General features: G+C 37.9%; 1 protein-coding gene across 1 annotated transcript; it reads right to left on the bottom strand.

Moving 5' to 3' along the window:
* Positions 1 to 7149: 7149 nt before the first annotated feature.
* Positions 7150 to 27428, bottom strand: LOC115921251 (synaptogenesis protein syg-2-like). The gene is made up of 10 exons (XM_030978544.1): positions 27374 to 27428; positions 25491 to 25823; positions 24165 to 24473; positions 21485 to 21817; positions 20871 to 21209; positions 11713 to 12045; positions 10324 to 10382; positions 8581 to 8806; positions 7831 to 8163; positions 7150 to 7493 (listed from the first exon to the last, which is right to left on the bottom strand). Exons 1-10 carry the CDS (start codon positions 27426 to 27428, stop codon positions 7150 to 7152), a joined length of 2664 nt encoding a protein of 887 aa, XP_030834404.1.
* Positions 27429 to 27975: the final 547 nt, after the last annotated feature.

The following is a 27975-nucleotide window of genomic DNA, read 5'->3' as shown; positions in this document are numbered from 1 at the left end:
TGATTGGCCTTCACACATAAATGACATGAATGATTAGCCTGAAAGTGTCAAATTATCCTTTGGTATAAAATATTTATCTTAATGTTTTAATTATACATCGAAGAGAGACTCTCGCGCCACAGTGATTAACGTTCGCTCTTTCCTCTTAGTCCCATGTGACGCTCAATTATTAATAATAACGATTCCATGAAGTTGGATCCAAAATGAAATGATTCTTCGAATTCGTAGCGAAGATAAGGACTTCCAATGAATAAGACCTATATAACTTATCCCTCATCGACATGCGAAACTTATTCAAAGGAATTTTGAATTCCGATATATCGAATATGAGTAAACTCACCGATTACCAGTAGCTTAGCTATCCGTCGATCAAAAAAGACTGCATCCTGAACTGCATAACACTGAAGGAAAATTCCGTGGTGATTTCTCGTTGGATGAATTGTGATGATACTTTTAGTGTCAAATAGACTTCCATCTGCAGCATTGCTATACTTCGAAAGACTTATGTTACTGGGAATACTGTTGTTGTCGTCAAGTCTCCATGATAGGTCAGCTGCTGGTAGTGATCCAATACTTTGACAAGTGATTGAAGTGGATGAATCTTCTTGAGCGTAAATGACTGTTGACCCTTGTTCGTAGTCTTTCCTTACTCCAGATGGAAAAAGCAACATACTAGAGGGTAGAACTTCATTAAAGAGAATTTAGAAGAAGAACACAAATCACATACAAAATTATGTAAGAAACGCTAGATAATGTTTCAAGGACAGTATGTATGTGCAAATGGATAAAAAAAAAAAACACTGGTAAAGAATATACGAATGTCTTTAACAACACTCGTAAATATTCTTTGACATTTTGCAACGGCACTGCTCCAAATTTGGAATCTGAATTGATCAATGCATAACGAGTAAGAAAAACAAGACATGGAATAAGTTTCAATGACGTAGGCACCACATAACTACGAAGAAGACACTTTAACTACCTTGTACATTCAGGTGAACTGAGCGTTGAAGATTGTGTTCTAGCTGCGAATGAGATGCCACACAGCGCAGACTCTTTTGTTGGTCATTCCTAGAGGGAGTGATAGTAACAGCCTTCCGAGAGACATATCCGTTGCCTTGTACGACATCAGACTGATCCTGAAGAACCACAACTACATCCTCTGGTATACGCCGTTCCACTACTGCAGGTGGCCTTGCCCCGTATGCTGCACATGCGAAGTCATACGGCTCCCCTGCAGTTACCGTTATATTTGCGTTGTTAGGGTAATACTCGATCGATCTCTCATCCGTCATAAAAAGCAAATAGGGTGCAACTGGCGTGAAAAGAGGGGACAATCAAATATTGAATTGTACTTTGTCCACTCCAGTAGTGTAATTCCATGTTATTGAATCACTAGTTGCGATTAGATTACCACAGTCTTTTAAAATCCCATTGCACACATTTGTTGGTGTGACTGCATATTTTTCTGTTGCCGAATATAATTTACCTACTGTTGGATTTTGTTGTCATCATAACTCCAAATAAAATATGAAATAAGAATAAACAGCCATACCTCATACCCAACCGCTAAGGGTTCTGGCTCCAAAACAACAAAACCACAAGAACAACAACAAACGTGTGCTAAACCTGTATCAAGTCAATTATTTGCTGCCATGTTTGGCTGTAATATTTGATAGAGAACGATTTCCCTTTAAACGCTATTATTATAATTTCATGATTATACAATACGGGAGGAAAAGCTTCATTTCCCAATACTTCATTCTGGGTTTAAGTCTTTGTTTCACCTGGTAGAAGTGGTGTTACTTGCACGATAGTTGATCCTGGATTCGCTGGCCCGTGTGTATTGCTTACTGTGCACTTGTAATTGCTCTTGTCATCCCTTGTAAGGTGTTTTATTGTAAGATTTCCACGTGAAGAGTCTGCCGATAAACTAAACTTTGAAGGCTGAGGAATACTTTCCGTACAGGGATGATAGGACAAACAGGAATGAGAGGCCACGATTGCGTAATTGCCCTTTGCCCAAACAATTTGCCGATTCAACGTTTTTGGTATGAAGGCACAAACCAGTGTAAAATCTTCCCCGATGACTGGTAGAGAATTGAATGTCTGAATAGACACTTCAAATGCAAGGGTTCCTGCATGGATGATATGAATTAGATTCAAAGGGCAGGATACCGAGTACACTGTTGATAACGTACGTCGGATACGGCGACGTAGAATGAGTAGACCCATAGAGGGTTCAATTGAAAGGTTAGGGGCATTGATCTATCATACTCGCAATAAAATGTTAGTTTACAAAGTTATTGATAAGGGGAGAGTGCGATAGGTGATCCGGGCATCTTCTTTCATCGTTTTTTTCACTAGATGGGTCGTGGCCTCCGATGCCGCCCCTTAAAGCGACGTCAGGGATCAGATACTTTGCTTAACAAATAATCAATAATAGGCAATGGCCCAATGTTACCAGTTAAATTATATAATTTCCCAGTATTGTTTTCAATACGTGATTTGCAAAGAGCGCAATCAATAGTAAGAGATGCACGACATACGTGGGAGGATGGATAAATTCATTACATCGTTACATCTCCCGAAATCTCCACTTGGGCAAAAGTACAAAAGTACAAATGAAACAAAACTCACCGGACTTGGAGATGATAACGGCGAGCAAAAGAAGAAACTCTGCACACATCGCCATTGTTATTCCAAAATAATTCTGTTCGAATAAATTATATTTCATGAGCTGATAACACGTACGATCAACGGTTATGGACGCAAGCAGACAGTACCAAAAGAGTAAATGTTTTTGAACTAACATAACTATAATTCGAAGGAATTGTTGGTGATTTATAGCGTAAGAAGTGAATCAATATAATTTTGTCCTAGCTGACACCGTTTCAGTTTCACAAACTTCATCAAACATCATTTTTTTTCAATGACAGTATGCATGCTGTAAATCTTTATACAAAAGGGGCGCTCTTTCTCTGCAGACATTGTGACAACATTACTTCCAATTGGTATGTATCAAAAGAACAGTTATTGCAAACGTTTTGACTTAAGCTTTTGATGTATTGTAGCATTTAGTGGCGGAATCCACCTCCCGGGCCCCCTCCCCTGAAGAAAAAAACGTTTGAAAAAAAAACACGTTAATTTTACCCTTTGTTTTTAGATGGCCCCCCTCCCCTGGCGCTCAAGAAAGGGGGTAGGGGGGGGGGGGGGAGGGGTGCGATTTTTTAAATATTCGAGGCTCCAAAAAAAAAAAATAGTGCTCAATATCCCCCACCCCCCCCCCCCCCTACTGAGCGAATTATCGGCCTGCTGTTTCGCCGCTAAATATTTTTTTTCACGATTTGGGCCCCCCTCCCCTGCCGGCTGGATTCGCCCCTGCTAGCATCAAATGTATGGCGTGTACGAATACCCAAACTTAATCATGTTATCATTCACATAATAATCAAAAGTTCCAATAACAAACAGAGAAAGAAAGCAACGCATTTTATTTCCCACCTTTTTTTAGACTAGAAAGCGTAAAGACTCTAACGAAAGTTGTCCATGGGCTGTTGATGATATTGTAGCTTTTTATCTATGGTACATGTGATACCAAATCTTAGCGTGATTCAGTCACCTAATATTATTTTTTTTTAAAAGGCTACGCAGTCTTTCAATAATGGGAAAGAAAATTATAAACATTTTTTTTTCTTCTTAAAAAAACATGTGCAAAGCAGTTTATTCAAAATGTTATGTTTAAGTTACTATGTACTTCCTTCGTAATGCCACTTTTCGACTTAAATGATGTTGTCTGGCCAAACTGTTCAGATGGATTTATGTGAGGCTTTACAATGGAAGACATACATTTAAGGTGACAGTTTCATAGATTGCGCGAAGTGTAAAATGTGTGAATGGAATTGCCTCTAGTAGTTATGACAACGTTTCACGAACACCTAATACTCAGTCGAAACACGATCTACATCATCTGCCTCCCTTCAAGAAACGGGTGTTAATGTTAACCAACTTAGAGTCGAAACTAGGAATCAATTAAATGCCGAAGCCGAAACTGCCCCCATCACTCAAATATTTAAAAGCAACAATCCTTTATGTTATATGGAGACTTTATTGCATAAAGGATTAATGTTTTAAATTGGGACTGCATATTAAACTTGGATGAAAGGCGGGAGAAGCTGGTATTGAGTCTGGTCAAATGATTGACCAAATGATTGACCATAATATCATCAGACTCTCAACACTGGCTTTTCCCCTTGCAATCATTTTTACATTCTCGATCATCGCAAAATGTCCAAACCTATTCCGAAATATTTCGAGAAAAAAAGAGCGCAATTAAAGAAGTACTTTCCCCTACTTCATTTGGCTCTTAAATGCAAATTTGAAGTACAACGACAAAACCAAATCCGACGATAAAATTATCTAATTAAAAAAAAGTATTTAATCATTGGTACAATTGATGATATTGAAAATATGTCATGCAATATAGTTAGGTAAAAGAATCTTTACCAGCAATATTCCATCGTCCGAGGTTTAATGCGTTTATATCGCCAGTATTCTCCGAATTTCTCTTTAAACACTTTGAACAAAATGATATAATAACTTAACTTCAGAAAAATATACCCACATATCTTTAACAGTGACTTGAAATTACAAGTGAAAAAAAAGGTATCATCACTGAAATCATTGAATAAGCGTTTAATTTCAACTAATACAACTATATGTAACATACATTGTTAAGTAATAACAATCTAAACGTATATGACAGTTTTAGTTATAGGCACATCATTTTCAATTCACAAGATCGATAACAATTGAGCTTTGAAAATCTCGTATTCGCTTCCTTTGGCAATTATAGGCTGTATATATATTTAATATCCACATCCCAATGGAGGGTAAATCGTTACATTTTACTTCCATAGGAACAAACAAATACCACCATGGTTTGCATCAATAAATAAGGAACCGTGTCAAACCTGGGTCCGTATTTTCATCTTATTTTCATATCTCTGTGAACTCATATAACTCATATCAAATGATCATCTTACATACATTTCATTAATAAAATATGTTTGCTACAAGTACAAAGTCTGTCATGGAAAACTTATCATACAGCTATCTTTTGAAATCAGGTAAAGACCTACAATAACTACCTTACTGATGAAAGGTGAAATTATTCCCAAGTACTAGTTTCTATTAAACGTAAAGATTGGGAATAACATTGTGAGGGCATCGTTTATCTTTTTAATGTGACCAATATTGTAAACTTCTATACAAATAACTATCTTCAATGGACACTCACATCTACGCTTTGTTCATTCAAATCAGCACCATAGTGTGCTGATTAAAAAAAATGGCCAAAAACGAGAACCCTCGTAGTATATGTTGGTATCCTTTATAAATTGTTGTAGGTGAAATTTCGCTGGCACCCATCGGCGATACCAGGTTGCCAAGCAACGAAGAGAGTTACATGATGTCGTCTGGTTTTGATCGACGATGAACCAAAAGTTTGACCTGGACCCATTGGGCTAAGGGGTACTCTCTTAAACAAATACAATATTCAATAGTCATCCGTTCAATTTATTTAGTTCGTGCTATCATATCATTAAGACTGATCATTGTGGGAAAACTCGTAATAATCTCTTCAATATAAAAATAAATTGATCCGTATACATATATGCACCTTGGTCTGATAGTGAAATACTTACCACAATGTAAAAAGGTTATAGTTGCGCTGTCGTTCCCAAGCCTTGTTTCAGCCAAACATGTATATATTGCCATCGTCTTCTGCTGAAATATTAGACATAATCAGAATACTCGACATCGAGGTATATTCTTGTAGAAGACTGTGGTTAATCTGATGGCGGGTGCCGTTGTTAACTTTCGTGTCATTACAGAGCCAGGCTATAGAAACAGGGGGTCTTCCATTGGATGTGCAGGTAAAGATGGCATTAACGCCTCGCTGGCCAATTGATATCCGACGAACAAAGAAGCTTTCAATTACGGGAGGATCTGGATTTAGAAGGAAAAGTAAATGCATTCGAATGATTATAGAACTAAAAAAAGAAAGGCAAATGCGAAGGCTTTCTAAAGTTTAATAAAAGAATGACAGAAAAGAAAAAAAATGAACAAAATTTCTCGTAGCCCTCACCAACGTAATGAAACGTCATGTTGGTGGTTCCAAATGGCACACAAAATCTACATGTAAGGAATGATTTTAATACTTTACTCTGAAGTGTGTAATACACACAGATTTATGGACGAGAGTTCATGTTTTTAAAGGGAATACACAATCGTTAGCTGCTGTTAATGATCCAGTTAACTTTTGGAGAAAAAGAAATACAGAAGAAATAGTACCTCAGAATCAGATGTGCACTATGACTTCTCGGGAAGACATTAAGTAAAGGAGACTTACAGAGAAGATTAAGAACCGCAGTGATTCTCGAAGACTTCATTGATTGAGCAGTTCGTTGAAAAAAGTGGCATACAAGGAGTTTCCCATGATTGTGTAATGTCGGTGTGAAAGTAAGAACACATATAGCTTCCATTTGTTGATGTCTATTCCTCAAAGACTGTGTGTTAGAATCCTTGGTGATGTTTTTTTGATCCAAGGTACCATTAGAACGTTGGTGCTGGGTATACATTATTCGATGTGCAGGTCACATTAAACGACACTTAATCCTGTAATCTTTCCGTTCCATTTAGATAAGGAGGATCCAGTGGTCCTTGTAAATGTAAGTGTATTTCGTATGTCAATATATTTTTAGATTTCAAGTTCTAGTGTCAAATATTAACAATATATACCGATACAAAAAATTGGTTCTCCCGATTTTATGAGCAGCAACAGCCTATGTATCACAGGTAACCCATACTCTGACACAATAAATTATGTTCATGTCTATATTTTTTAGTTTTTCTTTAGCCATACGAAGGGTTTGTTACGAAAGAGTGTCCTAATTTGTCATTTTTAATTATTTAAATATCTTGCTGCCGAATAGTCAAACCATGGTAGGAGTACACCCATTTATTCAAAATGTTAAAATATGCATCTTGTATATATCAATGTCCAATTGTGTAGCAGTATGTCCCAGACCGCATTCGGCCTTCTGTTTTGAATCAAGAAGATGAGGTATCGTAAAAACTAAGTACGAATACTCACCATATACGATAACCCTCACTTCTGTTTGATTCTGGTTTATACCAGCCCAGGCCACACATCGGAGAAGTTGATTGTGATGCCTCCTCTTTGGGATTAAACTGCAGAGTGGACTTTGTGTCACGCAAACCTTGGTCAGTCTGATTCAAGGTTGACATAGAGGCCGTGCTTCCCAGGTCGTCGTCCGAACCAATGATCCATGATACGACAGCCTTGGGGCGAGAACCTGTACTCTTACATGTGAATGATGTTGCCGAGTCTTCAAAGACAATGACACTTCTTGTTCCTGCTTCGTCGATAGTCATGGGGTCAGAGGTGGTGAGCCGCAGGTTTCTTGGCGAGACTAAATAAGAGGTGAAAAAGAAATATCACAACAATTGGCATGTAGGCAGAACTGATTCATGTTCTTATTTTATATGGAGAGATGAGGAGACTCGTTTTGAAATATAGTATATTAATAATCATCGAATTATGCTATACCAGCAGTCATTACAGGTACGTGCGTCTGGTATCAAGACATTTAGAAGTGAGATTCGTCAAAGAAATTTGAGTAATTCGGAATTTTAAGAATATAATGTGTTTAATAATCAGAATTAGAATATCATACGTTCAGATGTTTATTCACTAAAAAATACTATTCGAACGCAAAGATATCTGTCTAGAGTGATACCAATAATCACCTTGAACATGTAGACGGATGGTTGATCGAAGCTTATTATCCAGCTCCCGATGTGAAGCCATACAACGGAAAATCTTGCCATCATCGTCCCTAGATGGAGTTACGGAAACAACTCTTCGAGAGGTGTAAGCGTCAACATGAACAACGTTATACTGATCTTCCATTTGAACCTCTACTTCTTCGGGAACGTGCCACTCCAGTTCCGCAGGTGGTCTAGCACCTTCGACTGAACATGTTAGGTTGTGGGTTCGCCCATATGTGATGCTCACTGATTCTTCATACTTGTATCCATTTTCAGTCCGGCCGTCAGTGATGGATAGCAATGTAGGTTCGGCTGGAAGTGAGACAACATGTATACAATTTTCATGCTTAGAATACAAATTATCAAGCGAGATTTCTCCCCAAAACTATGACATCTGAGACAGAAATGTATCACACTTGACCCGTTATCATGATTGTAAAATTGCGGTGACTGCAGTGGCATGATTATCAGTCACAAATGAAATAAGCCTTATTATATTGAAATATGTCTCCTTTCGTGCAGTGAAACAATCGAACCCTATCATCATTTAATAGACCACAATAAATTGAACGTTGTATATTTCGAGAATAATCTGATGCAACGGAAACATGTTACCTGATAACATCAGTTTAAGTTCAATCCCATCGGAAGCTGCATCAGAAAAGGTCCCTACTAAGCACTGGTATATGCCGCTGTCATCCACTGTTAAATCCCTAATAGTTAGGTTACCGCTGGAAGAATCTACCCTCAAGCTGTACTTAGATACATCTGGAACATTTTGCTTGTTACTGTATCCCACTCCTTGACATGTGTCGATAGCCAGTAAAATGCCGTCCACATTTCGCCAAGACAGTAGCCGAGACGTGGATGGTGGCGTGTAAATACAGACGAGTGTGATATTCTCTCCAAAGACTGGGATGACTTCTGGGTTCCATATACGAGTAGACATGCTTGTCTCATAAGTATGAGATACGATGAAGGGAACAAAGATAAATGTTCGAAAAAAATCATTCATGTTGTCATCCACGGATTGTCTCTCCCTGTGAATTCAAACTGGGGACGTTGTGTCATGAACCGGAATATCTCCCGAGAAAAAGTAAGGAGGAAGCGATGTTGGTTTTCATTAGCAGAATGAATGGGCACAGAGATTAAGGGCTGACTTTTTTTCTTGCGCTACGAAAATGAAAGCGATTCATCTCTCTGAAGAACATAAGTGGGGATGGTCATTTATGAATGAAAAGGGGTTTTAACAACTTAATTTAATTGGCACTTTTGGCAGAACATGATTAATTGATATTATCCGTCAATCAATGAAAAGTTGTAGTATTTTACCTTGGACTTTTGATAGTACCAACTGTGTCGTAACCTTTTGCCGAATCTAAATATTGCCAGGCAGCGCAGAGAGCTGAATATGTCGTTCGGTTTTGGTCGACGATGAGCCAAGAAGGTGGATCGGGAATAATTACGTGTTAAGGTTAATCATGGTAAATTGTAAAGAACAAATTCATAAGGTAATGTTTCTTCAGTTAGTTAAATAACTTGAATCATTATTGATAAATATGAGATGGTTTAATTCATGAAAGTTTAATGTGTATATTTGGAGCAAGCTCCATTTAGTTAAATGAATATGGAGTATCAGACGGACAAGACACATAAACTTTAAAAAAACTATGAGAAACACTTTTCTACTTACGCGACAGCGTGTAGTTAAAGACTGCACTACCGATACCATATATTGACACTGCCATGCATTTGTAATCACATGGAACTTTGAACTGTGGGTTTTGAATCGCCATTTCACTGTAAGACAGCGTTTCATGTTCTTGTATAGTCTCGGAGAGCGTTTTGATACGGTAGTCGTTAGACAACTTTGTGCCGTTACAGAACCATCGGAAGATAAAAGCAGGAGGATTTGCGTCGGAGATACATGTCAATACGAACCCAGTACGGACTTCATTTGATGTTAGCCGTCGAGAAGAAACGGACACAACTGGGTCATCTACATTAAAAAATATGGTGGAAAATAAATGTGAGTGGAGGTGATATAAAATAGAACGGGAGGATAGGATGAGGATAGGATTGGGGAGCTAAATAAAGGTTGATGGGGTAGGACTACAATTTGTTGTGTAATGCATGCAGGGCAAAAAGAGAAGAAATCATATTATAGCCTATTACTTTGACTTTTCTTCATCCATATGCATTCTGTGTCAGATGAGAAGCAAGCAAATTACATGGAACGCGGAAATCATTTCCAGAAATTTACCTACAAGTAGAAAAAAAATGTGTATGATTTAATGAAAATACAAGCAAAAGCAGACGAAGACTCTTGAGAATAGTTTGTGAACGCGTTGACAGACCAATATCTAACGAAGTTTGTGTAGATTCTTTTAATATGGTAATGTCCTAACCAAAAGTTATACTGAAAATGAATACTCACATGTTATGTTCAGAACCATGCTATCATTCACTGACCGCATTGAGGGTGTTGTATGTTGAACTACCCGCACGGATGGTGTTGTAGGTTGAACTGCCTGGCAAATAAGAGGTTTCCCATGATCAATCCTTTTTGGTATGAGGGTAAGGGTGCTTTCAGCATCATACCTATCCTCTACATTCATTGAAGTCTTAAGAGACGAATCATGTGTCACATTTCTAGATCCAATGTACCAATGGACAAGCGGAGCAGGGTATCCATTAACAGCTCTGCAGCTTACGTTTTTTATACCGCCATGCACATCATCGGATGTACTCATCTTAACACCATCTGGTGGGCCTTTAGAATGAAATAAAACATATGGTTGTGGGTAAAGCTATACTGAGTCCAAGTGTCATGTTGTTAACCCCCACCCCCAGTTGGCCTTATATTTAATTATACAGCGATGAGAGAACCGAAGGTCGTGGTGATAAACGTTTGCTTTTCCTCCAAGTCATAGGTGCCGATAACCTTTTAATAATGATTCTATTAAACTGGGACGATGTGAATACATACAAAATAACAATTGTATTCAAAGTCGTAGGAAAAATAAGCCCTTTTCAGAGGATTAAGCCCATACTAACACTATATTTGTTAACACTAGGGTTATTTACAAAAAAAAGGCAGATTCTCGATATATTGAAAACTCTAAACTCACTGTAAATGATCATCTTGGCTACCAACAGATTAATGTAGACTTCGTCCAGAGATACATAGCATTCAATGAACATTCCATGGTGCTTTCTCTCTGGATGTATTGCGATGGTACTTTCGGTGTCAAACAAACTTCCATCTAAAGCATTGTGATACGTTGTAAGGTTACCGGGAATAGTATCGGTGTCACCAAGAAGAGTCAGCGATAAAGTTACCGCTGGTAATGATCCAATACTTTTACAAGTGATCGAAGTCGATGAACCTTCTTGAACGTTAATGAATGATGACCCAGATTCGTGTTCCTTGTTATTTCCACTTGGAAAAATCAACATATTAGATGGTAGAACTATATAAAAGAGACAAAGAGAAGGGGAGAACGTGAAATCATATTTCAAAGTCGTGTAAGAAACGCTAAATGTGCTTGTTATCTCCAGTTGTAGAAGAGAGCATGATGGTCAGTTGAGCTTCATGACAGAAACAACATATAAGGCAACATAAACATTTCTTCTAGGAGCGATAACAAAATATGTTTCTATAAGAGCAGTAAAAGTACAAATATCCAAAGCAAAAGAGACGATTTAGTATTTAATATCTGAGTGGCAGTTGATACAAGGTAAACACAGGAAGACGTGGACTCACTTTACTGACATTGATGTAAATTGTGATTAAAAAAATAAACTGCCAGGCTGCGAAAAAGTGAATACGCGTTGTACTTGTGTAAATGTATTCCTTACCTTGAACTTTTAGGTAAACTGAACTCTGACGGCTGCTTGGTAGTTCAGGATGTGATGCCACGCAGCGGAGATTCTTTCCTCGAGCATTTGTAGAGGGCGTGATTGTAATTGCCTTCCGAGAGATAAAGCTGTTGCTTTGTGCGACATCAGACTGGTTTTGAAGAACAACAGTTACGTCATCTGGTATACGCCATTCCAGTATTGCAGGAGGCCTTGCCCCAAATGCTACACATGTGATGGTATACAGCTCTCCAGCAGTTACCGTCATATCGGCGTTGTTAGTGTAATAACCGCCCGATCTCTCGTCCGTGATAAGTATCCTATTTGGCGGAGCTGGCGACATAAAGGGAAATAGTCACGATCAATAAATGTCGCTTTAAATTAAACTTCTCTAATCTAACAGTCTACTTCCTTGAGATGGAACCATTAATTTACTCTAAAACAGCTTTTCCAAGATTTCCACTTCAAAGTTAGGCAATAGAACATAACCTACAATTGACACAGTTCCTTCAAAAGTAATGTTATGAACCATTGATTTAGATATTCAGTTGTTAAACATGTTGCCAAATAAAAATACATCCACAAATATTGTCTTTGTACATTATCGTAGTTAATTCCCTGCTCCCCGTACAATAACAACTAGCAAACCCTCAGTATTTCACAAACTAAAATTGTGCTGGTATTATCAGGACATTTCTTAAAATAATGATATAATAGGCATGTATCAAGTCAATTACTTTCCTGTTAATAAAATGTGAAAATGTTCCACTTTCAATTGGTTGCAAGCTTCCCATAGTGGTATTAATATAATAAAATACAGGAAAAAGGGGGTTTGGTTAAGATTTTAATCAAAAGTACACTCATATATCGCCATAATATCATCATAAATATCCTTGAGTTTTCTTTTGAAAATTCATTACAATAGCATACCTGGTGACAATGGTGTCACGTGAATGGTATCTGATCCTGGATTCTCCACCCCATATGCACTCTTTACTGTGCACAGGTAATTGTCGCTATCATTTCTGTCAAGTTTCTTTAACGTTAAATTTCCACTGCCAGTGTCTGCCAAAAAACTGAGCTTCGATAGGCCAGGAACGGTAACCACTGTACAAACTGAAAACGGCAAACAAACGTGAGAGGCAACCACGATGTTGTCACCCTTTGCCCAAATTAGCCGCCGATATTGCCTCTTCGGTGTGAAGGTACATACCATCGTGTAGTCTTTCCCAATGACTGGAAGAGAATTGAATGTCTGAATAGACACTTCAAAAGCATGGTATCCTGCATGGGTGAACAAAAAACGAGTTTCCATAGGAAAGATACCTAATACATTACTAATAGTATGCATCAAATAGTAACGTAGCGCAATGCCACCCACTGAAAGGGCATGGGAATGGTTGGTGGAAGAGGGGGGGGGGGGGGGGTTGGACGTATTCATAAAATGAAATGCGAATTTACTGATTGGGAGGGTGTCACTGCTAAACACATTTACGATAAAATACAATGGTCAGAGGTTACCAGTATATCATTTAATTTGCCCAAAGAACTCTCAATACGTACCTGGCGTAGAAAGCAACCACTGTTAAAGGTATAGAAACCCCCCTCCTCTCAAAAAATGTAAATGGAGGCTCTTATTACCAATCATGTGAAATAATACGTGATGATACAAATGTGCCGGGAAACCGCCTTCTAATTGATATATTTTGTAAATTATTATATATATCCGGACTAGATAGGTATCGTGTAGTCCCATATGCATGTTTATGTGTACATTGCTTGTATTTTTAACAAGACTGGGCAAAATTTCTTATCATTTTGATGATTCCAGAACCTTGCAGTACACACCAATACTTATATGCTAGATGATCAATCTTTTCTGATCGATTCAACAACGTTTTTTCACAATGCAACTCCTACTTATATGACGATACTCAGCAGGATTCATAAATAAGGATGTAGTGCTGAGGAAGCAATCACATGACCAGAACTGGTCTATACATTTAACAGGATGCACGACAAAGATTTTGCAATGGACGTATTCAGAAAATTAAATGCGAATTTACTGATAAGGAGGGTGCCTCTGTTAAACACTTTACGATTGCATAAAATGGTTAAATATTACCAGTATATTATTTTATTTTGCCCAAGTAGCTTTCAATACGACTTGGCGTAGATAGCTATTACTATGTTAACAGGATGCACGACAAAGATTAGAGTTGGTAACATTATTTTGTTAGTTTAGCTTTACTACCATGTGTGTTGCCCATGATCATAATTGCTATACAATCGTCGTGATTTCATAGTTGTTTTAATCTATCTGTTTACTTCCACCAAACAATAAAGAGAGCAAAATAATACAAGTGGATAATGAGACAGACAACAATTTCAAAACATGAATGCAAATACTGACGGTTAGTGTATTGATTTATTTACATCTCTCTAATTCTCCGTATTAGCTGAGTACCAACGACTTTTATCAAGTTAACACGAAATAAAACTTACCAGATTTGGATATTATAACGATGAGAAAAAGAAGAACTTCTGTACAAATCGGCAACATTATTCAGCAATCGAATCACGTCAGTCGAAATTCTATTTGACGAGCTCATACCACACACTTTCGGTGACTATGAATGCAAGCAGATAAGCTTTTGAACTAATAGACCATGCTTTGAAAATTAGTGATTTATAGCGTTTGAATTGAAACAAATATCATTGTGCTCTTCTGACACCGATTCAGTTTCACAAACTTCACCAAGCCATTAGCTCGAAATGAAATTGTGTATGTTGTAAATGTTTTAACAAGAAGGGCGCTCTTCCACTTCAGACATTGTGACTAAATTACTTCCGATTTGAACATTTATTGCAAAAGTTTGACTTATGCTCTTGATGTCATTGTTGAAATGTGTATATGGTGCGTATGAATACCTAAACTTATCCGTGTTTTCATTTACTATTAAAAAGTTCCAATAATAAACATAAACAGGAAGAAACGTATTTCTGTCCTACTATTTCTAAACTAGAAAGCGTAAACCAACTTACGGATATTTTTTCCATAGGATTTTGATGTTCCAGAAGCTGCTAATTTATGATGGTGCATATAATCGTGTTTCAGTCACTTAATAACACGATTTTAAATGCTCAGTTGTCTTTCTAGACGAAATATGTCATATAGGTCCCATGCTGACTTCATGGCTAATACAATTGCACAGACAATTAAGTTTGAAATAATATATACCTCCCTCGTAATGCCATTATTCGACTTGAGTGATGTTGTCTGGTCAAACTCTTCCACTGGATCCTTGGATAGACTAGAAAAACTTCATAATAGCATCGCAAAAATGTTCCTGTAAGCGCATCCAAAAACCCCAATATTTTCACGAAACCCCAATATTCAGTCGAAACACTATCAAAAACCACTGCCTCCCTTCAAGAAACGATGTTATGTCGATGAGAGTGGTACACGAAATTTAATGTGGTCGAAACAAGGGAATAATTACAATTCCGAACGAACAGAGACTATAGCCTCTTCACTCAAATATTTCAAAGCAATTTTTGTATAACTCTTTTTTTGCCATTGGGATACATTACCGCGTACAGGGTAACTGTATACGTATTCATGTGCATGTATTAAGGATATTTGCAATGACGAACCTTCGTCATTGCCTTGTTTTCGTTCACATTCTGCCCCATTAATATTCTCCTTAGTATATTCCTTATCGTCCGGAAATCACATTCGTTTTGCACGTAGTGCTTGTTATTCCCAGTTAGGTGCCTTCATCATATCCATTTCCTTCCAAATTTCGTAGGCATCATCTCTAGCATCTCATCAAGGTCACCTACTTTTTCGATTTTCGAAATCACTTATGCATGACCGTCCAGGCGCCATTTTGTCCGTTTCTGGTCCATTTTAAGGCCTTTATATCTTCCTTCCTATCTCCAATATCCTAGATCCTACAAACTTCTAACAAATTCCTCTAGATAGTCTGAGAGATGTTCTTTCATCTGCGACACATAACCTGCCCTTCAAAATGCCATCTTCATACTCGAAATTCAAATCTAAAACCGACTCCGTCAAAAATCTCTCAAGTTCTTGAAAAATGGACCCCTAAATAATCTAAAACTGCCATAACTTTCTCATATAAATTTCGTTTTGTATTTAAATCTCACAGTATCTTTATCTTATAATTGCACATAGCCATGCCAAATTTCACGCTCCAATGGCTTTGCACAACATAAATAGCGCCCTCTAAAGTTCTGGGAATTGGCTTTCTCTCTGTGGCCGTATCTCCATAATGGCTTGGCAAACCCGTACCCTTTTTTGGATTTAGATACTTGAAGATATGCCCTTTCCAGCCATATACAAAATTATATACCCTATCACTGACCAAATTTGAGAAAATTGCCCTCCAAATTCGCCATTTTCAAGAAAATTGAGAAATAACTTCAACTTGCTCTAAAATGGCGATCGTTATACCTACATCAATGAAACTTTGCAGACATATGTATCCATATACGTGACAACTGTTTACCAAGTTTGGTAAAATTCGAATATGTCAGCGCAAAGTTATCGCCAAAAATGATGAATTTACTATGGATTACGTAATAGCGCGTTCAATGCGCGCAATACATTGCGCGCAGTTAACAATGGTGTCAAAGTGACCGCAATGAAGTGCCCTTTCGGATGATACCAAGTATTATATATGTTCACACAGAAAATTGTGAGTAAATCGCATTTGAACAAAGATCACTACACGAATTCCGCCGAGGTCCCGCCCGAACCTAACACGTTTCGGCTATGACGTCATTTTTTCAGACTGCTTTTCGCCCCTTAAAAGTCCTTTTTTTTCCTTGAAATTTTGCAGTGACATGCCGAGTTCCAATACGCAGGGCACCTCTTGGCCGGATTTTTGAAATTGGTCAAGGGGGCCATTTAAGACGCCATTTTGTCCTATACATCTATTTTACATCACGTGTTTCGATAGGATTATCATAGAAAAAAAGAGAGTGGTTTACAATAACAACCATGAAATTCTCTTTCTAATGATACCAAATACGGCCCATAAAGAGACGTAAAGAGAGAGAGAAAAAACAATTTAACTCCGGCCATAATACAGATCCTGCACGTTTTCCGCCCATTCATTACACGCATTGTCTATGGGGCATATCGGGTTCACGCTTTTGGCCCCCAGAACGAACTTGATTGCAATGTCAAACATGCACCAAATCCCATTGGTTTGTGCACGCAGTGCTGGCGAGCCCTTTCTAGGTTCTTTCCCCTATCCCAATTTCTTTCAAACTTCGTAGGCATAGTACCATCCCATCAAGGTCACTGTTGATGCCTTTCTTTCGCCCTACCTATCTCCAATATCACAGAAGCTACAGACTTCGTGCAAATTGCTCTGGATAGTCCGAGAGAAGCTCTTTCGTTTGACACGTAGAAACACGGCGTCATTGCACGCACATCGTTCTGACACGATTGCATTTCTAGTTCTTTCATCCTTTCTTTCTGTTTTTCTAACTGTCTCTCTCCCATCCTCATTGTCTCTCTGTCCCGCTTTCTAACCCTCTCTCATGTTCCGTGTATGTTGTACCCTACTTGTACACTGTTCTAGGACATACACTTTAGCTGACTCATGACTCTTGTTATACCCACCCAATCCTTTTTTCTCCATCGCTTCTTCCTTCCCCTTTCTCTCTATCTCTTTCTCTATCTCTCTCTCTATCGTTCTCTCTGAATCCTTCTTTACAAACCATATGTACTCTCCCTTAATATATCCCCTCTGAATATCTCCTATTTATTATCTCATTTTCATTTCAACGACGTTAAACAGAACTTGGAAATTTTGTATCAAATAGATGTTTTTATTATACCGTATGTTTTGTTACACTTTGCAATATTGTATTCATAATATCGTTTTTGTCTTTGTTTCGTTTGCTATTAATGTCTTCAATTTGTACTTATTATATTTGTAAGTTATATATTCACGTTGTTTCCAACAAGCAGGGCTAGCAGGGAAAGCAGTTTGTTAACTAAATAAATAAATGAATGAAAGTTACGATAACAAACAATTATCAAAGATTAGGGACTGCCCATCCTCGATGAAAGACGGCATAAGCTGACATTAAGTCTAGTCAAAGGATTGACCATACTGTCAACACTGTCTTTTGCACTTGCGATCAGTGTTAATTCTCGATCACTGCGAAACTTCCAAACCTACTCTGAATCTTTTCCCCAAACTCATTTGGCTCGTGATTGCAAATTTAAGGTAAAATGACAAAAAACGAAGTATTAACAAAAAAGAGCGTGAATAAAGAAGTGTTCTCCCCTACCAGGCTCATTTGGCGCTTAAATGCAAATGTAAAGTAACATGAAGAAGAGAAAAACACCTTTGAATAAATACAATCTTAAATCACAATACAATATAAACAATCTTTCACACCATTCAAGCCCTGCATAAAATAAACGGCTAATTGTTTCGCAATATGTTTACACATTTTCATACTCAAACCTTTGAATTATAATTATAGAATTGTATTCTCTTTTCAATTCTTTTTAGATACTTTATAACTTTGATCACAAATGCAATAACTTTTCTCCATTGAATTACGAATTATGTTTCATGACTGATATTGATTGTACTATTTCTTGAATTATTTGAACCTCAGTGGTCAAGCTATCCTGATTATCATCTGGAATTTGTTTGCTTCAATCATTTGCATTAATGTACTGTATCTACGATTTGTATTATACCAAGAATTAAATAAATAAATACAGTACAATCTATTAACGAGTATATCACCTTGTCTATATCCAAACGAGAGAGTGTGCTCTTCAGGGCGACCTGTAATAATGATCTTATCTTTAAATTTATAGGCAGAAATTATCTTAAAAATACAATATATATATATATATATATATATTGTCTATTGCGATAAACAAAAATATCCTCTTTTGATTTATTTTTCCTCGTATTATACTCCAAAGTGATATTTTGTTGAAACCCATCGATTCCAGGTTGCCAAGCAATGAAGAGAGTAGTTGATGTCGTCTGGTTTTGATCGACGATGCACTCATAAGGCGGATCTGGAATCCCTGGGAGAAAATTTAAAAAAGATGGTATCAGTGACAGAGACAACATATTTGTTACCCGAAAATCAACAAGTATCCAAGCAATACAATTTATTTGGATATAATTTCATATCGTACTGTCGTAGTGACGACTGTATGTCACACATTTCGGCGACAACCCGATCACTTCGTATACCAACCGAACTCTAATTTTTCGATTTTCTTTTTAAATCCTGGGCCAAACCCTTTTACCTAAACCTAATCCTAACCCTAACACTACGCTTTACGTTCACCCAATTTTTAGTCAGTTTTACAATATTTAACCCAACTGTAATCCCAAATCAATTTGCATAGGGACTTTGTCATAATGGTCGCCAAGGTAATCTACTGTAACATTTGCCGATACTCCCTGTAACTGAGTTATCATCTCAATACATAGGTTAAACAATCGTGGCAGTATGATACTGTTCTCATTTGTTATCTTGGATTACAATGGGCACATCACTGTACCAGGCAATCTGAACAATAGGACATAAACATTTTACATAAATGCGCCGTGGTCTGATTGTAGAAGATTGTAGAAGATTACCAGAATATGAAAAGGTTATCGTTGCGCTGTCGCTCCCAAGCCTTGTGTCAGCCAAACATGTATAGTTGCCATCGTCTTCTGCCGAAATATTTACAATAATCAGAATACTCGACCCCAATTTATCTTCTTGTGGATGACTGTGGTGAATGTGATGGCGGGTTCCGTTTATGAGTTCCTCGCCATTCAAGAACCAGGTTATTGAGGCTAGGGGGTTGCTATCTGATGTACATGTAAGAGTGGCATCAACGCTCTGTTCACCACTGGAAACCCGACGAACAGAGTTGTCAACAATAGCAGGAGAATCTACATGTTTGTATTTAGAAAGAACAAAATACGTTCAGGAAACAATAATGCGAAGTTCAAGAAAATAACATTTGAAATGGTGTTCCTAATAGCGTAGTTAATACATGTTTTAATAGTTACCAATATCGTGTAAAACTAGCCTGTTAGCACTATTATCGTAACATAGAGTGATCTTTCTACAGTTATTAATCTGAACCAAACCTGTTTAATTCATAAATGTTCTTGAAACACAAACATAACTTTGTAAAAGGATAGACAATCGAGTCAGGTGATGTTTGTAAAACAAAAAGCTTACCTTGCCTGTTCAATATAATCATAGAAACGTAAATATAATCACCGGCTCAAAGCAAACAGGATGCTAACACCAAATATGTGAACGGTAGTAATGTCTATATGATGGTGAGGCAACGTAATATACTTGTCTCCTAATAAGATCTACTTGATGAACGATTTAGGATTAAATTTATCAGACTTACACAGAACATGAATCACCTCACTGACACTCCAATACTTCATGGATGAAGCGTTTGGTTGAACAACTTGACAGACAAGGAGTTTTCCACGATCGTCTACCGTGGGTGTGAAATTGAAAACACTTATGGCATCAAGTCGATGATCTATATTCCTCGAATAATGTGTATTATAATCTTTGGTGATGTTCTCTGAACCAAGGTACCATTGGAAAGCTGGTGCTGGGTAGCCGTTGTTCGATGTGCAAGTCACATTTGAAGACACTCCATCCTGTAATCCGGCTGTTCCATTTAGGTATGGGGGATCCGGTGGTCCTTGAAAGGCAAAGTGCATTCCTTATGTCACAGTTTGTTTTTATTGTTGACTTGCATATATCATATGTACCGACACAGTACATTAAACCTGATGATATGTTAACAACACTGACCCATGAATCTCAAATATTCTGACAACAGGAACAAATCGGTTGATATCTAAAGGAATTTGCTTTAGCCGTCCCGAAGGTATGTCACAACATATTTTCTAAATGTTCACTCTTTTGAGATATATTGTTGCATGATTGACAAACTGTGGTATGAGTTTACCCGGTTATTGGAATTAAATAGTTTAACATCAGGTACATATATATATGTCCAAATGTTTTGCAGTATGTCCAAGACCGCATTCGGTCAGTTCTTTCGAGTTAGAGAAGATCATTACATACAACGTACGAATACTCACCAAACACTATAACCCTCACTTCTGTGTGACTTTGATTTATACCAGCACAGGCCACACATCGAAGGAGTTTATTGTGATGCCTCCTCCTTGGAATCATCTCTAGAGTGGACTTGGTGTCACGTAGACCTTGGTCGGCCTCATTCGTCGTAGACGTAGATGTTGTGCTTCCTAGGTCGTCCTCTGAACCAATGGTCCACGATATAAGAGCTTTTGGACGAGATCCTACACTCTTGCAGGTGAATGATGTTGCAGAATCTTCAAAGATAATGACACTTCTTGTCTCTGTTGCATTGGAAGCTATGGATCCATACGCAGTAAGCTCGAGGTCACTTGGCGGTACTGAGTTGGTAGAAAAAGGAAGAACCCACATTTCATACGGAGTCAGCTACTGAAAGGACAGATACTAAAGTGAACTATTGTAACAATATGAAAACAGTATGATATCGGTAAGAAACTCATGGGATATAGTGAAGTGAAGAGTGGGAAATGATTTTGAAGATGTTGAATGTTTCATCCATTAACGAAAATCCTGACATTTGGGAAGTATATTTACCTATTAGGTAGAACACACACACCGGGCGAACATGGGATGATATCATTAGTAAGATAATCACCTTGAACATCTAATTGGATGAATAGTTGAAGCTCATTATCCAGCTCCCGATGCGATGCCACACAACGGAAAATCTTTCCATCATCATTCCTAGACGGAGTAACAGAAACAACTGTCTGAGAGGTGTAAGCGTCACCACTAACACCGTTATACTGATCTTCCAGTCGAATCTGCACTTCTTCAGGAATGTGCCACTCTAGTTCTGCAGGTGGCCTAGCGCCTTGGACTGAACATGTTAGGTTGTGGATTTGCCCAGATGTGATGCTCACAGATGAACCATACTTGTATCGATTCTGAGTCAGACCGTCAGTGATGGAAAGCAATCTAGGTTCGACTGCAGGTGAGAAAACATTCATACAGTTTTCATTCCAAGCGAGATGTCTCAAAAAAACTATGACATCTGAGACAAAAATGTACCACACTTGACACGTTGTCATGATCGCAAAATGGCAGTGATTGCAGGTGGCATGATTATCAGTCACAAATGAAATTAGACTGGTTGTTTGGAAATATGTCTCTTTTCGTGCAGTGACACAAATTCTAACCCTATCATTTTCAAACGACATTTTAATTTCATAAATTAACAAAGTATTTGTAGACTTCCGAGTTTTCGCCTTCTTCTGTTATCTGAATTACATATTGTATACTCTTTGTTGACGTCATTCTTAAATATATAATTTATATAAAACAATTTGTTTCATATTGTACCGCTGAGAGGGAAATAAATGTTAATAAATACAAAAATACAATTAACCAATACTACCATTGGCAATAGACAACTTTCACGGCCCTCTTGCAGGCAGCCGACGAATTATGTATGTTCGTACATTTTATTAGTATCCCGAGAATAATACGATACAACGGAAACATCTTACCTGATAACAACACTTTCAGTTCAATTCCATCATAAGCTGCATCAGAAAAAGTGCCCACTAAGCACTGATATCTGCCGCTGTCATCCATTGTTAAATGCCTAATAGTTAGATTTCCACTCGAAGAATCTGCCTTCAAACTGTACTTGGATATATCTGGAACATTTTGCTCGTTTGTGCATCCTACTCCTTGACATCTTTCGTTAGCCAGTATAATGCCGTTCTCGTCCTGCCACGACAGTAGCCGAGACGTAGATGGTGGCGTGTAAATGCAGGCAAGTGTGATATTCTCTCCAACGACTGGGAGGACTTCTGGGTTCCAAATATGAGTAGACACGCTTGTCTCATAAGTTTGAGATGCGATAAAGGCAAGAAAGATGAATGTTCGAACAAAATCATTCATGTTGTCATCCACGGTTTTTGTCTCTCCCTATGAATTCAAACTGGGGACTTTGTGTCATAAACCAGAATATTATTGCCGATAAAAAAGTGAGGAGGAGGCGATGTTGGTTTGTATTGGCAGAATAAATAGGCACAGAGATTAATGGCTTACTTTTGTTCTTGCGCTACGAAAATGAAAGCGATTCATCTCTCTGAAGAGCATAAGTGGGGATGGTCATTTATGAATGAAAAGTGGTTTTAAAAACATAATTTAATTGGCACTTTTGGCAGATTTATTGATATTAAAAGTCAATCGATGAAATGTTTTAGTATTTTACCTTGAACTTTCGATAGTACCAAATGTGTCGTAACCTTATGTTGAATCTTAATTGCCAAGCAGCGCAGAGAGCTGAATATGTCGTTCGGTTTTGCTCGACGATGAGCCAAGAACGTGGATCGAAAATAACTACATAATGAGTGGTAAATTTTAAAGAACACATTTGTATGGTAATGTTTCTTCAGTTTAATAACTTGAATCATTATTGATGAATATAAGATGATTTAATTGATATAAGTTTAATTTGTATATTTGAAAGCAAGCCCCATTTAGTTAAATTAATATGGAGAATCAGACAATTGAACCTAACGAAACTATGAGAAGCACATTTCTACTTACGAGACAACGTGAAGTTAAAGACTGCACTACCGGTACCATATATTGACACTGCTACGCATTTGTAATCACATGGATCTTTTGACTGGGTGTTTCGAATCGCCATTTCACTGAAAGTCAGCGTTTCACCTTCTTGTATAGTCTCGGAGAGCGTTATCTTATGGTGGTTGTTAGACAACTTTGTGCCATTACGGAACCATTCGAAGATAAAAGCAGGAGGATTGGCGTCGGAGGTACATGTCAAAACGAACCCAGTACGCACTTTATTTGATGTTAGCCGTCGAGAACAGACGGACACAACTGGGTCATCTAGATTTTTAAAAAATGTTGGGAAATAAATTTGAGTGGAAGTGATAGAAAATAGAACGAGAGGAAGTGATGGGGATAGGACTGGGGTGGTAAATTAAGGTCGATGGAGTGGGACTAAAATAAATTTGTCAATGTATGCAGGGAAAAAGAGAAGAAATTATATTATAGTCTATTACTTTGACGTGTCGTTATACACATACATTATGTGTCAGATGAAAAACAAGGAATTATATACATGGAACGTATAAAGCAGTTCCAGAAATTTACATACAAGTAGAAATTTAAAAAAAAAAGTGTAGAATTTAAAGAAAATACAAGCGAAAGCAGACGAAGACCCTTGCGGATAGTTTGTGAACGCGTAGACAAACAAATATCTAACGCAGTTTTGGGAGATTCTCTATGGTAATGTCCAAACGATTTTTTTTTAAATGAAAATGAATACTCACATGATATGTTGAGAACGATGCTATCATTCACTGACCATATTGAGGGTGTTGTAGGTTGAACTGCCTGGCAAATAAGAGGTTTTCCATGATCAATCCTCTTTGGTATGAGGGTAAGGGTGCTTTCAGCATCATACCGACCAATTTCATTCACTGAAGTCTTAAAAGACGAATCTTGTGTCACATTTGTTGATCCGATGTACCAATGGATGAGCGGAGCAGGGTATCCATTAACAGCTGTGCAGGTTACGTTGGTTTCTATACCATCACGTAGATCATCAGGGGTTGTCATTTTAACATTATCTGGTGGGCCTGTACAATGGAATGAAATGTATGGTTATGGGTAAAGCCTTAATGAGTCAAAGAGTCATTTGGGGAAAAGAATTATGCGCTCTCGGACGTAATACTGTTAAAAGACGAGGTAAAACTGAGGTATACATTGATAAACGTTCGCGTTTCCTCCTCGTCATATAGTTGACGATAACTTATCAATGATAATGATTCCTTTAAACTGGGTAGATGACGAGGCATACATATAACAATGTCCTTATGATTGTAGCGAAGATAGGGCCTTACAGTGGATTAAATCCATAATAAAAATGCAATTTCTCGCCGGGGATATTAAAAGGAAGATCCAATGCTGATATATTGAAAATCCAAACTCACCGTAAACGATCAACTTGGCTAATAGTACATGAATAAAGTCTCCGTCCAGAGAAACATAGCATTGAATGAACATTCTATGGTGCTTTCTTTCTGGATGTATTGCGATGGTACTTTCGGTGTCAAACAAAGTTCCTTCTAAAGCATTGGGATACTTTGAAAGGTTTAAGTTACCAGGAATACTGCTAGTGTCATCAAGAAGAGTCAATGATAGTTCAACCGCTGGCAACGATCCAATACTTTTACAAGTGATTGAAGTCGATGAACCTTCTTGAACGTAAATGAATGTTGACCCAGATTCGTGTTCCATGTTATCTCCGTTTCGAAAAAGTAACAAGCTAGAAGGTAGAACTTCATAAAATAGAGGGAGAATAACAAATAACACACAAAATCATTTAAGAAACATTACATAATGCTTACACGAACGTAATATCTTTTATTTATAAGTTTTGTACATATGGATATAAAGAGTTTGTTTGTAGAATATCACGAATTAATAATCGTAAATATTCCTTGAGATTTCGGCACATAAACTGTTGAAATGTTGCGGTCTGAGTAGAGCGGTACATACAAATTAACAAGAACAAGACATGGATTCAGCTTTAAAAACATTGACACCGCATGACAACAAAAATAAAACGCACTGTACATAACATATTTACTTACCTTGAACATTCAGGTGAACTGAGTGTTGAAGATTATTTTGTAGCACTGGATGTGATACCACACAGTACAGACTCTTTCCTTGATCATTCCTAGAGGGCGTGATTGTAACAGCCTTCAGAGAGACATAGCTGTTGTCTTGTACGACATCAGACTGTTTCTGAAGAACCACGGTTACACCATCTGGTATATGCCATTCTAGTACTGCAGGAGGCCTTGCCCCGTATGCTTCACATGTGATGTCATGTTGCTGTCTAGCTTTTACTGTTACAGAGGCGTTGTTAGGGGTATAACCTCTCAATATCCCATCAGTAATAATGATCCTATAGGGCGGAGCTGGCGCAAGAAGAAAGAATAGACACAATGAATAAAGGTCGCTTCGAAATCTACTTCTCCACTCCGATAGTCTAACTTTCTTTTAGATGTAATCAATCATTACTCTAAAAGAGCCTTTCAAAGAGCGCCACTTCAAAATGTATCACTGGAGCATCATGAAATCATTAGAATAGTTCCTTTAAAAAAACGTTAAGCTCATTGCTTGAGTAATTAGGTTGTTAAAGTTGTTCCCAAAAATAAATATTGAGACAATCGTCATAATACTTCGTAGAATATTGATATAATATGGATGAATCAAGTAAATCACCCGCAATTTTTTTGTGAACATTCTCTTTGTGTTAAAGCCTGTCATCGTGTTACTCACAGTATTTAAGAAAAACAAAACAGACGTTTGATTGAGATTTTAATCCACAAATACACTCAACATCATGAATTAACCATATCTTTTCCTTGATTTTTGTTGTGTGCATTCATAATACTGAATACTATACCTGGTGACAATGGTGTCACTTGCATGCTAGTTGACCCTGGATTCGTTTCCACGGTCGTACTGGATATTGTGCAATGGTAGGTGTCTATCATTTATGTCAAGTTTGTGTATTATTAAACTTCCGCTGCTAGTGTCTGTCAACAAGCTGAACTTCGATGGGTAAGGAACGTTGGACCCTTTACAAGCCGAATCCAGCAAACAAGAGTGAGAGGCCACTATAACGTTGTTACCTTTTGTCCACAATACCCGCCTATATCTGGTTTGCGGCTCGAAGGTGCAGACCATTGTAAAATCCTTGCCAATGACTGGAAGAGAGTCGGATGTCTGAATAGATACTTCAAATGCATGGTATCCTACACGAGTAAAATTTAATCAAATTCCAAAGGAAAGTTATCTGCTACATTGCAATCAACATGCATCAACAACAAGTGACGTAGGGCAATTCAACCTACTGAAGGGGTACTTGAATGACTGAGGTAGGAGGATGGGGGATGGGTGGGTTGGCACCGGACCTATTCAGAAAATGAAATGCGATTTCTGTTTGATAATGAGAAGGATGCGAGGGATGCTCTATGTGTCTTTTTTCTCGGCTTTATCCCTTACTCCCTTTCACACTTCCTCTCTGTTCTCACTTTGTCTTTCTTTTAATTGTTTCTCACCCCTGGACGGGGGCTTGTCCTCCCGTACCGCCACATATATTTACATCACATCAAAATACACCTCCTACTAACGCTATTAAGGAGGCTGTTCACACCGGCAGAGATAGCGCGGTCTAGCGAGCGCTAGACCGCGCTATCTCTGCGGTGTGGAAGGTACAACGTCGTTTCGGTCCGCCCAACAGCGAGCCACGGCGAGCCAAAATGGCGTGCCACTAGAGCACCTCTTGGGGGTGGTCCACGAGAGATAGCGCGGTTTAGCGCGCGCTAGACCGCGCTATCTCTGCCGGTGTGAACCTGAGCTACAATAGCACGCCGGAAGTCATCGTTCTACACGCGGGGAATTTTATACTCATTCTATTGTGGTGCGATCTGAATCTGAATCGGTACAACACAACACTTACCAGATTTGGAGATGATAGCGGCGAGAAAAACAAGAACTTTTGCACAAATCGCCATCATTATTCAGCAGTCGAATGTTGCCATTCGAAAATCTATTTGACGAGCGTATATGGCACTCTGTCGATGATCATGAACGCAAACACACAATACGAAAAGATTAAATGCTTCTGAACTAATAGTCCATACTTTGGAAGAATCGTTGGTGATATATAGCGTAAAAGCGAAACAACTATCAATTTCTCCTTCTGACACCGACTCAGTTTCGCAAACTTAACTAAATCATCGATTAAGAATAACAGGATGTGTGTTGTAAATGTTTAAACAAGAAGGGCGCTCTTTCTCCTTAGACATTGAGACAAAAGCACTCTAAATTGGAAAATTGAAATAAAAATGAATTGTAAAAGTTTTCCATATGCTTTTGATGTAATTGTAGCAATTGGTATCTGGGGCATATGATACCAAATCTAATTGTGTTTCAGTCACTCAATAATCACTTTTGTTAATACTTAGTTTTCTTTCTAGACGAAAATATGTCATATAGGTACCATGGTAAATTTATGACGAAGAAAACTATCAAAGAAATGTGTTTTTCATAGAATATCTG

This window comes from Strongylocentrotus purpuratus, unplaced genomic scaffold (genome assembly GCF_000002235.5).
Source record: "Strongylocentrotus purpuratus isolate Spur 01 unplaced genomic scaffold, Spur_5.0 spur5_scaffold_1, whole genome shotgun sequence".
Classification (NCBI taxonomy): Eukaryota; Metazoa; Echinodermata; class Echinoidea; order Camarodonta; family Strongylocentrotidae; genus Strongylocentrotus; species Strongylocentrotus purpuratus.
The sequence above is the reverse complement of the archived record's forward strand: the minus strand, read 5'-3'. Positions and strand labels throughout refer to the sequence as shown.

Bases quoted from the DNA above. Each gene is read 5' to 3' on its own strand.
- LOC115921251 (XM_030978544.1), bottom strand. From the start codon at position 27,428: ATGGCGATTTGTGCAAAAGTTCTTGTTTTTCTCGCCGCTATCATCTCC. The intron at 8,807-10,323 runs GTCAGTGAATGA...CATACTTATGAG, and splicing joins CATACAACACCCTCAATGCG to ACAAGCATGTCTACTCGTAT. The intron at 7,494-7,830 runs GTGATTATTGGT...CCTCTTATTTAG, and splicing joins CATCCGTCTACATGTTCAAG to TCTCGCCAAGAAACCTGCGG.